This window comes from Ranitomeya imitator, chromosome 3, assembly GCF_032444005.1.
Source record: "Ranitomeya imitator isolate aRanImi1 chromosome 3, aRanImi1.pri, whole genome shotgun sequence".
In the NCBI taxonomy this organism is placed as follows: domain Eukaryota; kingdom Metazoa; phylum Chordata; class Amphibia; order Anura; family Dendrobatidae; genus Ranitomeya; species Ranitomeya imitator.
Window position 1 is genome coordinate 533,821,554 of NC_091284.1, and position 12,559 is coordinate 533,834,112.

General features: G+C 43.3%; 1 protein-coding gene across 5 annotated transcripts in view; it reads left to right on the forward strand.

Annotated features, from left to right (window-relative positions):
• Positions 1-12,559, forward strand: part of TMEM131 (transmembrane protein 131) — a 250,062-nt gene that overhangs the window by 177,549 nt on the left and 59,954 nt on the right. For 4 of the 5 annotated variants that reach the window (XM_069757822.1, XM_069757818.1, XM_069757819.1 and 1 more), the window contains 7 exons: positions 1,426-1,549; positions 6,704-6,820; positions 7,567-7,689; positions 9,623-9,703; positions 9,791-9,941; positions 10,025-10,081; positions 10,306-10,367. In XM_069757822.1, coding sequence (XP_069613923.1) covers positions 1,426-1,549; positions 6,704-6,820; positions 7,567-7,689; positions 9,623-9,703; positions 9,791-9,941; positions 10,025-10,081; positions 10,306-10,367 — 715 coding nt within the window. The remainder of the gene's footprint in view (positions 1-1,425; positions 1,550-6,703; positions 6,821-7,566; positions 7,690-9,622; positions 9,704-9,790; positions 9,942-10,024; positions 10,082-10,305; positions 10,368-12,559) is intronic. The other variant, XM_069757821.1, reaches the window with a different exon arrangement.

A 12,559-nucleotide genomic window follows, 5' to 3' on the forward strand; every position in this document is an offset into this window, starting at 1 on the left:
TACAAACACAACATGCACTTTCGCAGCTGTCTTTTCAATGAGCTGTGAGCTCTGCTGTACTGTACTTCCTCCGCACTGACTGCCTGTGAAATGGAAGCTGAAGAACTGAGAGGACATTTCTAGATGTAGTTGTAATGAGACAAACTTCACTTTTGCTTTACGGTGTTGGCTCTGCTGTGCAGTGTTTGCTTTGATCTTACTGCAGAGCTATGTGTAATTATTAGAGGTGTCGGTGATTACATGTCTCACACTGGTAATGCCCCCTTTTATTTAAAATAAGAAAGAAAAGTCAGCTCCCAACATTGTAGGAATACAGATGAGAAGTCCCGCGCTGATGGCCTGGAGCAAGGCAAAATCCTTAGCATTCCATATGAAAGGAATTGGAAATCCAGCAAGGCATATGTGGTAAAATTCAGAAAAAAACTTTATTATGAAAAATGAATAAAATTCATAAACAGAGATGGAATTACCAGCGGCATGCTGACCCAACGCCGTATTCAGGGTTAATCCTACTGACAGATTCACTTTCAATCTGATTATTGGCATAGACCAGACACATCTGATGGCATGTTGGTACATTATGGCAGCTCATATGATCAGTCGGGAGGATAGGCTTAGAGGAGCATGGTGAAGACTCCCTTCCTCTACCCATGTGACGGACTGGCAGCTGTAACATACGTCGTAGTCATCTGACGTATATTCGGCCGGGCAAAGACCTTTCCAATACTGTGCAGCAGATTTTCTATTGATTTGGCTGAAACTTCTGTCTGTGTGATTCATAGTTTTGCAATTTTGCTGCACAGATTAGGTGTTTTTGCTTTGGTGACATTGGTTACAGTGACCGGGCAGTGCATCAGTTGTCATTGTTTGCTTATGCTGCCTCTGACATAAGTCAGTGACTAATTAAAGGTTACATTTTTGCTGTCTCTCCCCTCCTAATTTTCCGGTGTGAGACTTTGAGGCAGCATTGTACATTTCCTTCACTCTTTTGTGGTACTGGTCTGTGTTATACACAGCGTTTACACCATGGAGATATACGGTACATTTCTACAGTTATATATACAGCTACTGCCGATACTGATCTTTTGTGCTCTGCTGCATCATCTCTTATTCCAGTTGTATCTGTAGTCCGCCCAGCAATGCTCGTGTTTTTTAATTCAGCACTTTAGAACACATTATTTCTTAGGCTGAGAGCTCAATGTCCGTGGTTTTGACTATTAGGCAGTGATTTTCTCACAATTACTACTTCCTGTGGTTAGGATCTTCACAACATGGACTGTATTTTGCTTTTCGCTGTGAAATGTCATGAAATTGCTAAAGGCTTTTTTAACCATCTAAAAGTTATAATTGCTAATTATTGCACTTTAGCCTCGTGAAATGTCTTTGTATGCAGATTGTAATACTGTTTTCTGTCTTTTATCATAGGCCTGTGGGGATGCCCAAAATGGAAAAAGTTTACTTGCACAATCCTAGTTCAGATGAAACTATAACTTTAATATCTATATCAGCAACAACGTCGCATTTTCATGCATCTTTTTTTCAAAATAGAGTAAGTTTTGGCTACTTTCACTACTGCTTTCTACTTTCTTTATTGTTTAGCAAACTATAAGGAATCTCCGATCGCATTATCACATACAGTGCATATGACCTAAATAGGGAGGCTAGTCGGGCTGGACATATTAGATCGCTGTCTATCTCCTCATACAATAGGGCAGCGGAGTCCCCTGCTGCCAGACAACTCTGCGGTGGCTGATCTCCCAAAGAACAAACGGAATGGGCACCCAAAATCCCGCTTCTCTAATACACGTCAGGGGATGTGCACACAAAGCATTTTTTGTGACTGGATAAATACACGATTGCCAGGAAATTGTAACAACAATTTTACATTAAAATGTCCGTGTTTGATGCATTTAATTCTTTTAAGCATTAGTAGTGAAAATGATGACTTGTTGGTCAAAAACCACTCAAAAAATTTGCTAGGAAGTATCCAACTTGTTGGATCCTCCCTGATCCTAAGAATGGAGGGGCAGCCCTGCAAAGTTCTCTGCACAATGGGTGGACTAGTACTACGGCCCCCTCATTCACAGAATCATGATGGGCTTATCCCTTATGATAAGTGTTGGCGTATGCTAGTCATACCACATTGATTGCAAGTACGAGTTGTAGGAATGTATATATTTCATGTACAAATTTCCACTGGCCTGAGCTGCCATGAAAATGATGCAACATTCACAGTGTAGCTACACGTACCCAGCCATCACTAAATTCACAGTACTATTTATACACATGTTGCACTGTCAACAATTTAAAGGGAATATCCCCCTTCAGAAAATGTTCTTTAATAAGCTGCAGTAGCTACAAAAACAAAACCAGGTATTACTGCCGTCAAGTCACGTATACAGCAGTGCAGCCAGTCTGTGAGCTACAAGGACAGACGCCGATCTCGCTAACACTCGTGTTGTTTTTTATAGCTGTTGCAGACAATGAAAGGGTTTTTCGAAAGGAGAAAATCGTTTTAAAAGTTTTCCCATGAAAATTTTAATTAATAGATCTCGGAATAATAAGTTCATTTAATTTGATTTTTTTTTATTTTTTTAGAAAAGAAACCTGTGTGCTAAGATCTTATAATTGTGCCCCTACTGTGTAATGGCAGTGTCTGACCGTACAGGGACATGGTCTGCACATACCACAGCTCCTGGGCAGGGAGGACATGAGAATGTACAGACAGGACAGCACGGGATCACTGCTGATTCTCTCTGAGGTGAAACACTTCACTGCCTGTTTTTAATCAGTGTTTTACCTCAAAGAGTCATTTACTGTTCTGTCTGTGTACTCTTTTTGCATCCTCTCATATCCAGGAGCGGTGGTATGATCAGACCATGTCAGGATCCAAAAGGTAACGTTTCTCCTTGCTGAGAGTGACATGCCAAGGTGCGGATACTTTTAAGCCTTGCAGTGCTCCTCTGAGACATCAAATATGCAAATTGTCTCTACAGAGGGGAAAAGGACTAGCACTCTAGTGAAACCTATTGGTAGTAACAATCCTAAAAGTCAATATCGACCCTTTAATGAGCCTTGTCACATGACATAAAAGCCAAAACAGAATCTCAATTTGCAGACACGGTGTTTTCAGAGTACTGCCTCTCATTAGTGCAAAGTGTGATATCTGGTTTGGCTGGGTGAGAGGCGTCTGACAAGAACTCAAGGGGTAACATTTCTCCATGCGGAGAGTGACATGTCAAGGTGAGGAGACTTTTAAGCCTTGCAGTGCTCCTCTGGGAAATTTAAAGGGACTCTGTCACCTGAATTTGGCGGGACTGGTTTTGGGTCATATGGGCGGAGTTTTCGGGTGTTTGATTCACCCTTTCCTTACCTGCTGGCTGCATGCTGGCTGCAATATTGGATTGAAGTTAATTCTCTGTCCTCCGTAGTACACGCCTGCGCAAGGCAAGATTGCTTTGCGCAGGCGTGTACTATGGAGGACAGAGAATGAACTTCAATCCAATATTGCAGCCAGCATGCAGCCAGCAGGTAAGGAAAGGGTGAATCAAACACCCGAAAACTCCGCCCATATGACCCAAAACCAGTCCCGCCAAATTCAGGTGACAGGTTCCCTTTAAATGTGCAAATTATCTCTTCAAGGAGGACCAGAAATAGAATTCTAGTGCCACCTGTTGGAATTAGCAATCCCAAAAGTCAATATGTGGGGCACACGTTGTCATGATTCCCATCTATTTCACTTTGCGATTGGGTGGTCACGTGACCACATTTAGGCTATGTACACACGTTGCTGAATTGCCACCGAAATTTCCGTGGCAATTCCGCAACTCCCTGCCGCCGGTAAAACGCATGCGAAATTGGCATGCGTTTTCCCGCTAAACAATAGCGTCTTGCGAGCGTAATTAGCTTGCAGAATGCTAGCGTTTTCCAAGTGATCTGTAGCATTGCTTGGAAAACTGATTAACAGGTTGGTCACACTTGTCAAACATAGTGTTTGACAAGTGTGACCAACTTTTTACTATTGATGCTGCCTATGCAGCATCAATAGTAAAAAGATCTAACGTTAATAATAATAATAAAGATCTAACGTTAATAATAATAAAAAAAAAAAAAAAATCATGATATTCTCACCTTCCGGCGGTCCCTGCAACCTTCCCGATCCTCGTGATGTTCCCGGCAACTCCCGTTCCCAGGGATGCCTCGCGACAATGTCCCCAGATGACATAGGATCACGCGAGACCGCTACGTCATCACAGGTCATTGTCGCAAGGCATTAGTGGGAATGGAAGCTGCCGGGAGCATCGCTAAGGTATAAGAGTATATAGCTATTTTTTTATTTTAATTCTATTTTTAGGGCCTGGAGGAGAGTCTCCTCTCCTCCACCCTGGTACCATCCGCACATGATCCGCTTACTTTGCGCATGGTGGGCATAGCCGCATGTGGGAAGTAAGCTGATCAATGCATTCCTATGTGTGCGGAATCCCTGCGATTCCGCACAAAGAATGAGCATGCTGCGTATTTTTCTGCGATGCGATTCCGCCGCGGAAAAATACGCAGCATTAGCACAGCATTGCGGAATCCCATTGAATTCAATGGGTTGTGTCGTGTATGCGTTTTCATGGCGAAAAACCGCGGCAAACCCGCATACAATCTGCTACGTGTGCACATTGCCTTATGCAACTTTCATATTTGCTGTACTTGACTCTCCTCTGCATTGTATAGTGGGGCAGTGTCTATTCAGCACATACTGGACCTGCAAGAATGCAAACCGCATGAATGTTGTCACAGGACCGCTCATATGCATGGGAATACAGGGGAAATGTGGCAGTGTGCATGGGAATATAGGGGAAATGTGACAGTGTGTGCATGGGAATATAGGGGAATTGTGACGGTGTGCGTGGGAATATAGGGGAATTGTGACAGTGTGCATGGGAATATAGGGGAAATGTGACAGTGTGCATGGGAATATAGGGGAATTGTGACAGTGTGCATGGGAATATAGGGGAAATGTCACAGTGTGCATGGGAATATAGGGGAATTGTGACAGTGTGCATGGGAATATAGGGGAAATGTCACAGTGTGCATGGGAATATAGGGGAAATGTGACAGTGTGTGCATGGGAATATAGGGGAATTGTGACGGTGTGTGCATGGGAATATAGGGGAATTGTGACAGTGTGCATGGGAATATAGGGGAAATGTCACAGTGTGCATGGGAATATAGGGGAATTGTGACAGTGTGCATGGGAATATAGGGGAAATGTCACAGTGTGCATGGGAATATAGGGGAAATGTGACAGTGTGTGCATGGGAATATAGGGGAATTGTGACGGTGTGTGCATGGGAATATAGGGGAATTGTGACAGTGTGTGCATGGGAATATAGGGGGATTGTGACGGTGTGCGTGGGAATATAGGGGAATTGTGACGGTGTGCGTGGGAATATAAGGGAATTGTGACAGTGTGCATGGGAATACAGGGGAATTGACAGTGTGGATGGGAATATAGGGGAATTGTGACAGTGTGCATGGGAATATAGGGGAAATGTGACAGTGTGTGCATGGGAATATAGGGGAATTGTGATAGTGTGCATGGGAATATAGGGGAAATGTGACAGTTTGCATGGGAATATAGGGGAATTGTGACGGTGTGCATGGGAATATAGGGGAATTGTGACGGTGTGCATGGGAATATAGGGGAATTGTGACGATGTGCATGGGAATATAGGGGAATTGTGACAGTGTGCATGGGAATATAGGGGAAATGTGACAGTTTGCATGGGAATATAGGGGAATTGTGACAGTTTGCATGGGAATATAGGGGAAATGTCACAGTGTGCATGGGAATATAGGGGAAATGTGACAGTGTGCATGGGAATATAGGGGAATTGTGACAGTGTGCATGGGAATATAGGGGAATTGTGACAGTGTGCATGGGAATATAGGGGAATTGTGACAGTGTGCACATCACACTGTCACGATGCGGCAGTCTGCAATCACATAGCGTGGCTGCAGTTTTTGGCAGGGTTTTTGTCATCCTTGAAACCTCTTTAAGTGTGCCTGTTTGGTGGTGCACAACCTAAAAAAAGGAATACATCGGTAGGAAAAACCCTGTATTGTTTGCTATTTCCTATGAGCATTTCGGTTTTTCTCAGAATTAGTTGCTAAACACCTATACTTTTAAAGCGCCTCTTGAACATCGACTGAGGATCTCCTATTAATAGCAGCGTTCTGGAAGCGTTGTGACCTTCAGAGCCTAATATCCATCTCTTTTTATTGCTCTATTATTTTTGGAGCAGTAGTAAAAACCTGGCTGTCACAGCAGTTGAGTCCTGGCAGGGCTTTTGTAGATGAACTGCATCCTGCAAATACTCACTCCTTGAAAAGATACCTTTTCCTCCCTAAGGTGCTATTCTTGAAGCTTTTTTTAAGCGATATTCTATACAGAGGATGACGTGATTGATTTATTTGTCCTAGTTAATGTAGGAGATTATGGTGCACTGTTCATTATTTGCGTGGGTACTGGTGGATATATATACCGTTGTCTATTATATATTGTATAATAACGTTCCTTCATGCTTGCGTTTTGTTTCTAACAATATGACATCTGATTTATCATCAATTGTTGCTCAGCCTATATATTTTTTTTAACGATCTTGTTAATGATTTTTCTTGAATTTACTTGTTTTGTTTTTTGTTTTTCCAGAAAATTCTCCCAGGAGGGAACACATCATTTGATGTAGTGTTTCTCGCAAGAGTAGTGGGAAACGTAGAAAATACTTTATTTATTAACACCTCAAATCATGGGGTATTTACCTATCAGGTAGGATGTTAAAAATATGTAAAATGACAAAATCCTGATGCTGGCATAGATGTTAGACACCCTCAGTTTTTAAAAGGTTGTCGAGGCAAATGTAACATTTTAGCAGTGTCTTGGTATCTTAAATATAACAAGCAAAGCTATACTCGTGTACTAACATATACTTGGATCCAGCGAGGCCTGCGCTAGATCTCGGGAAGTGCAAATAAGGGCTAAAATGTGAATTTTGCCAAGACAAATGGAGTTTCTTTGCACATAAACCTTATTTATAACACAGGTCTACTAAAACATTTCTTTTCCAGATGCCAAGCTTTTTTTAATAGATTTGGGGTATTTTGAGGGGTGCTGAATTAAGAAAAATCCCATTACTTTTGTTGAATTGGTTCTAGTTTTTGAGATAATTCGGCCATGAAAATAATGTATTCCCAAAATGTGACTTGTGTGTGATAAACAAATGCTATAGCTTTTGGTCGGTCTTTTGACTCTTTAACTGTGTCTTGGGTAATGAAATATCTCTTATAATTATTTTGTATTTTAATTTGTGGCCTACAATGCTATAACAATGACTTTTTCAAGGCACAATTGTACTGTAATTAAACATTAAATATCTCGGATAAAAGAGCCAATCTGGCAAAACCGATGTCCCATTCTTAATCAGCACCGTAATCTTAATATAAAACCGTTCACACATCGTTGGCACCAAAATCGCTGTATTTTGTAATCCGTGTAACATTTTGAATGTATTGCAGGTTTTTGGAGTTGGGATTCCCAACCCATATCGATTGCGCCCATTCATTGGGGCACGAGTTCCTGTAAATAGCAGTTTTTCACCTTTAATTAATATTCATAACCCACACAGTGAACCTCTACAGGTATGTACACATACTTGCTGTTTTGGTCATGAAATGTTTAGCTATGCCTGTCTCATAGAAGTTTTGTAAAGTTGTAGCACACAGCAACCCATTATTCATGTTGGTGAAACACGCATGCATGCAGGCATACATACGCCAACAGATAAATACGCATACACACGTGCACATATGAATATACACACCTCCTAAGCTGTATACTTAAGGAGGTTATATAGACAGCTTTTTCCTATTCTATTCTTGCCTCTCTGTTCCATCCATTTTACACTCCAAAAACTGTAGATTTCCCGAGCTAATGTGATGTCATCATGGCAGTGATTCGCACACATGATGACATGCCAGCCTAACTAATCAAAAGGCGTTTTGGGCATCCCGGAATATAAGGGATTCGCGAGCCTCCCATTTAACAGCCAGAGATTTCTGTCCTGGCCAATAGACCACAGTCCCAGAAAATCAGTTCACCTATCTCTGCCTCTAGGGGTAATGCAGTTATTTTCACTGATTCTTTTAGAAGATTATTATTATTATTATTTATTATTATAGCGCCATTTATTCCATGGCACTATACATGTGAGGAGGGGTATACATAAAAAAACAGGTACAATAATCTTGAACAATACAAGACACAACTGGTACAGGAGGAGAGAGGACCCTGCCCGCGAGGGCTCACAATCTACAAGGGATGGGTGAGGATACAGTAGGTGAGGATAGAGCTGGTCGGGCAGTGGTTTGGTCGATCGGTGGTTACTGCAGGTTGTAGGCTTGCCGGAAGAGGTAGGTATTCAGGTTCTTTTTGAAGGTTTCGATGGTAGGTGAGAGTCTGATATGTTGTGGTAGAGAGTTCCAGAGTAGGGGTGATGCGCGAGAGAAATCTTGTATCCGATTGTGGGAAGAGGAGATAAGAGGGGAGTAGAGAAGGAGATCTTGTGAGGATCGGAGGTTGTGTCCAGGTAGTACCGGGAGACGAGGTCACAGATGTATGGAGGAGACAGGTTGTGGATGGCTTTGTACGTCATGGTTAGGGTTTTGTACTGGAGTCTCTGGGCAATGGGGAGCCAGTGAAGGGATTGACAGAGGGGAGAGGCCGGGGAATAGTGCGGGGACAGGTGGATTAGTCGGGCAGCAGAGTTTAGAATAGATTGGAGGGGTGCGAGAGTGTTAGAGGGGAGGCCACAGAGCAGGTGGTTACAGTAGTCGAGGTGGGAGATGATGAGGGCATGGACTAGGGTTTTTGCAGATTCTTGGTTTAGGAATGTACGGATCCTTGAAATATTTTTGAGTTGAAGGCGGCAGGAAGTGGAAAGGGCTTGGATATGCGGTTTGAAGGAGAGATCAGCGTCAAGGATTACCCCAAAGCAGCGGGCTTGTGGGACTGGGGTGAGTGGGCAGCCGTTTACTGTAATGGATAGGTTAGTTGGGGGGGGGGGGTCGTGTGAGATGGGGGAAAGACAGTGAATTCAATGAATACAGATTTCCTTCTTTTTCTCAGTCATGTAATAGTGACAGTTCCCATTTAAACTCTTCATAGTGTTCCCAAAATAGCAAGTCAACCCCTAATGTAGCTGGGGGTCCGGCCACTTGCACCCCAATTGATTCCAAGAAGGGGGATGCAGACCTGAATGAAACTTCAGCATCATCTTGAATGAAAATCTATGGGAATTCTGCAGAAAGCTTAGTTAGCACTCTATTTCCAGCTGTCTCACACTTTTTTTCATACTTTTGGTTCCGTGGCCCCTTTTTCTGTGTTGCTACGAGTCCCTGTGATCAGACCCCAAGGTATCAGTAGGTTATCCCTCATCCCGGCAAGTTATCCAAGCAATGAATAGCTTGTTATCTTAGAAATAACCCTTTGATTATGTTAGTTTTTATCTGTCAGAGTTGATATTCACAGATGTGTTTGATTTTCAATGATTTTGAGGCCGGTCATTCTTTCTAGGTAGTAGAAATGTATTCCAGTGGGGGTGATCTGCACTTAGAGCTTCCAACAGGCCAGCAAGGAGGCACTAAGAAATTATGGGTAAGCATCCTTATTCTCCAGTTACTACAGTCTGTCTGGAAGAACAACATATTGAGATGATGGTGCTAATTATTATTTCTTGTTTAGGAAATACCACCATATGAAACAAAGGGTGTAATGCGTGCAAGCTTCTCTTCTCGAGAGGCTGACAATCACACCGCCTTCATTAGGATTAAAACCAATGCATCTGACAGCGCAGAGTTCATTATTCTTCCTGTGGAGGTGGAGGTCACAACAGGTTAGTTTTATTGTAACTTTATACTGTGTGTATGTCTTTTCCTCTTTAGGAGGTTTAGAGATGTGACTTTGTTTTCTTTTTAGCCCCTGGCATTTATTCATCAATAGAAATGCTGGATTTTGGTACATTACGAACACAGGGTGAGAAAGATTTACTAATCTAGCATTTTGTATTGAGAAATTCTTCATTCCTAGTTAGTTGTGGCAGATGATGTTGTAGGATCCTGAATGCACCAAATGCATGTTATTGTTTTACATATTTTTCCTACTATATACTAGTGCTCAGCTCTTTTGTTTTCTGAATCATTTAACACATTACACCTCATAAGTGAGAATACTAAGAAACCTTCTCTTTTTGCTTACAGATGTTCCCAAAGTTCTTAATCTCCATTTACTGAATTCCGGAACTAAAGATGTTCCAATAACTGTAAGTAGCGTTTCTAGCTTTCAGTTGTCTTCATTTACATTTTTTCCCATTTTAAAGGTAACTTCACACTCAACAGGTTCGTTTCAGGAATGCCTGTGGCTGAAAATCTCATCTGTGCTCATATGTGTAGTGGTTTCTGCTAGATGTGAATGAATTTTGCAAAACCTTATTCAGATGTATAAGATTTATAGGTTATCCAGGACATAAAAAATGCCCCAACCGTAGGCAGTATCCAGTTTCCAGTGATCCCAGCTAGTGATTCACTTCACGTGCAGTGATAATGTGTCCACCATGCCCATGTGACGCATGAAGCAAATCTCTGTCCTTGGTAATGATGCCTAAGTGTAAAGCACAGAACCAAGCAGGTCAGCGATTGCCTGCAGCAGTCATGTCCGCATGCTGACAGATAATTGCTGGAAGCCAAGTACAGAGTGCCGAGGATAACGGGGCTGTAGAATTAATGGGCAAAGTTTTTGCTTTTTTTTTTTCTCATTATTTATAAAGGAGTTCTCCATTATTAAGACAGCCTTAATTAATGTATTTTGCCATCTAAAGTAAAACCCGTCTGCACTCTCCTTTGGTGCCAATGCCAATAGACCAATGTCACTAATGGGACACTTCACTCTCCTTTCCTTCAGACAATTCTGACATTCAGATGGAGTTGGAGAGCAGCAGAAGTTCTCACTTTCTCCAGCTGTCAGTTTTGTCAGACGATAGTGAGGTTGAAGTGGCTTGTAACGGCCAGTGACTGGCTGCAGGACTCACGTGACATAACAATGTCACCCACCCCCCCCGGGAGATCTGACGCCCACAGAGTTGGAAATCACCAGATGTGAGTACAGGCTGCTTTTAATTTTACGTGGGGGAATTTAGTAATGTTCGAACTGTGGACAATCCCTTTAATTCTGGCACACATTCGCTACAGTTAGTCATATCAGAAAAATGGACCACATTTTGGATCCATTGCTAAGGAGAGCCGCTGTCATGCTAACCCTTTTTTTTCCAAGCATAGTAAAGGTACCGTCACACATAGCGACGCTGCAGCGATACCGACAACGATCCGGATCGCTGCAGCGTCGCTGTTTGGTCGCTGGAGAGCTGTCACACAGACAGCTCTCCAGCGACCAACGATCCCGAGGTCCCCGGTAACCAGGGTAAACATCGGGTAACTAAGCGCAGGGCCGCGCTTAGTAACCCGATGTTTACCCTGGTTACCATCCTAAAAAGTAAAAAAAACAAACGCTACATACTTACCTTCCGCTGTCTGTCCTCGGCGCTCTGCTTCTCTGGTCTGGCTGTGAGCGCCGGGCAGCCAGAAAGCAGAGTGGTGACGTCACCGCTCTGCTTTCCGGCTGACCGACGCTCACAGCCAGAGCAGGAGGAGTGCAGAGCACAGCGCTGGAGGACAGAGAGCGGTAGGTAAGTATGTAGTGTTTGTTTTTTTACTTTTAGGATGGTAACCAGGGTAAACATCGGGTTACTAAGCGCGGCCCTGCGCTTAGTTACCCGATGTTTACCCTGGTTACCAGCAAAGACATCGCTGAATCGGTGTCACACACGCCGATTCAGCGATGTCTACGGGGAGTCCAGCGACGAAATAAAGTTCTGGACTTTCTTCCCCGACCAGCGATCTCCCAGCAGGGACCTGATCGCTGCTGCCTGTCACACTGGACGATATCGCTAGCGAGGACGCTGCAACGTCACGGATCGCTAGCGATATCGTCTAGTGTGACAGTACCTTTAGGGTACCGTCACACTATAACATTTCGATCGCTACGACGGTACAATTCGTGACGTTCCAGCGATATCGTTACGATATCGCTGTGTCTGACACGCAGCAGCGATCAGGGATCCTGCTCAGAATCGTACGTCGTAGCAGATCGTATGGAACTTTCTTTCATCGCTGGATCTCCCGCTGTCATCGCTAGATCGGTGTGTGTGACACCGATCTAGCGATGCGATCCAGCGATGCGTTCGCTTGTAACCAGGGTAAACATCGGGTAACTAAGCGCAGGACCGCGCTTAGTTACCCGATGTTTACCCTGGTTACAAGCGTTAAACTAAAAAAAAAAAAACAGCACATACTTACATTCTGGTGTCCGTCAGGTCCCTTGCCGTCTCTGCTTCCCGCACTGTGACTGCCGGCCGTAAAGTGAAAGCAGAGCACAGCGGCTGTGCTTTCACTTTCACTT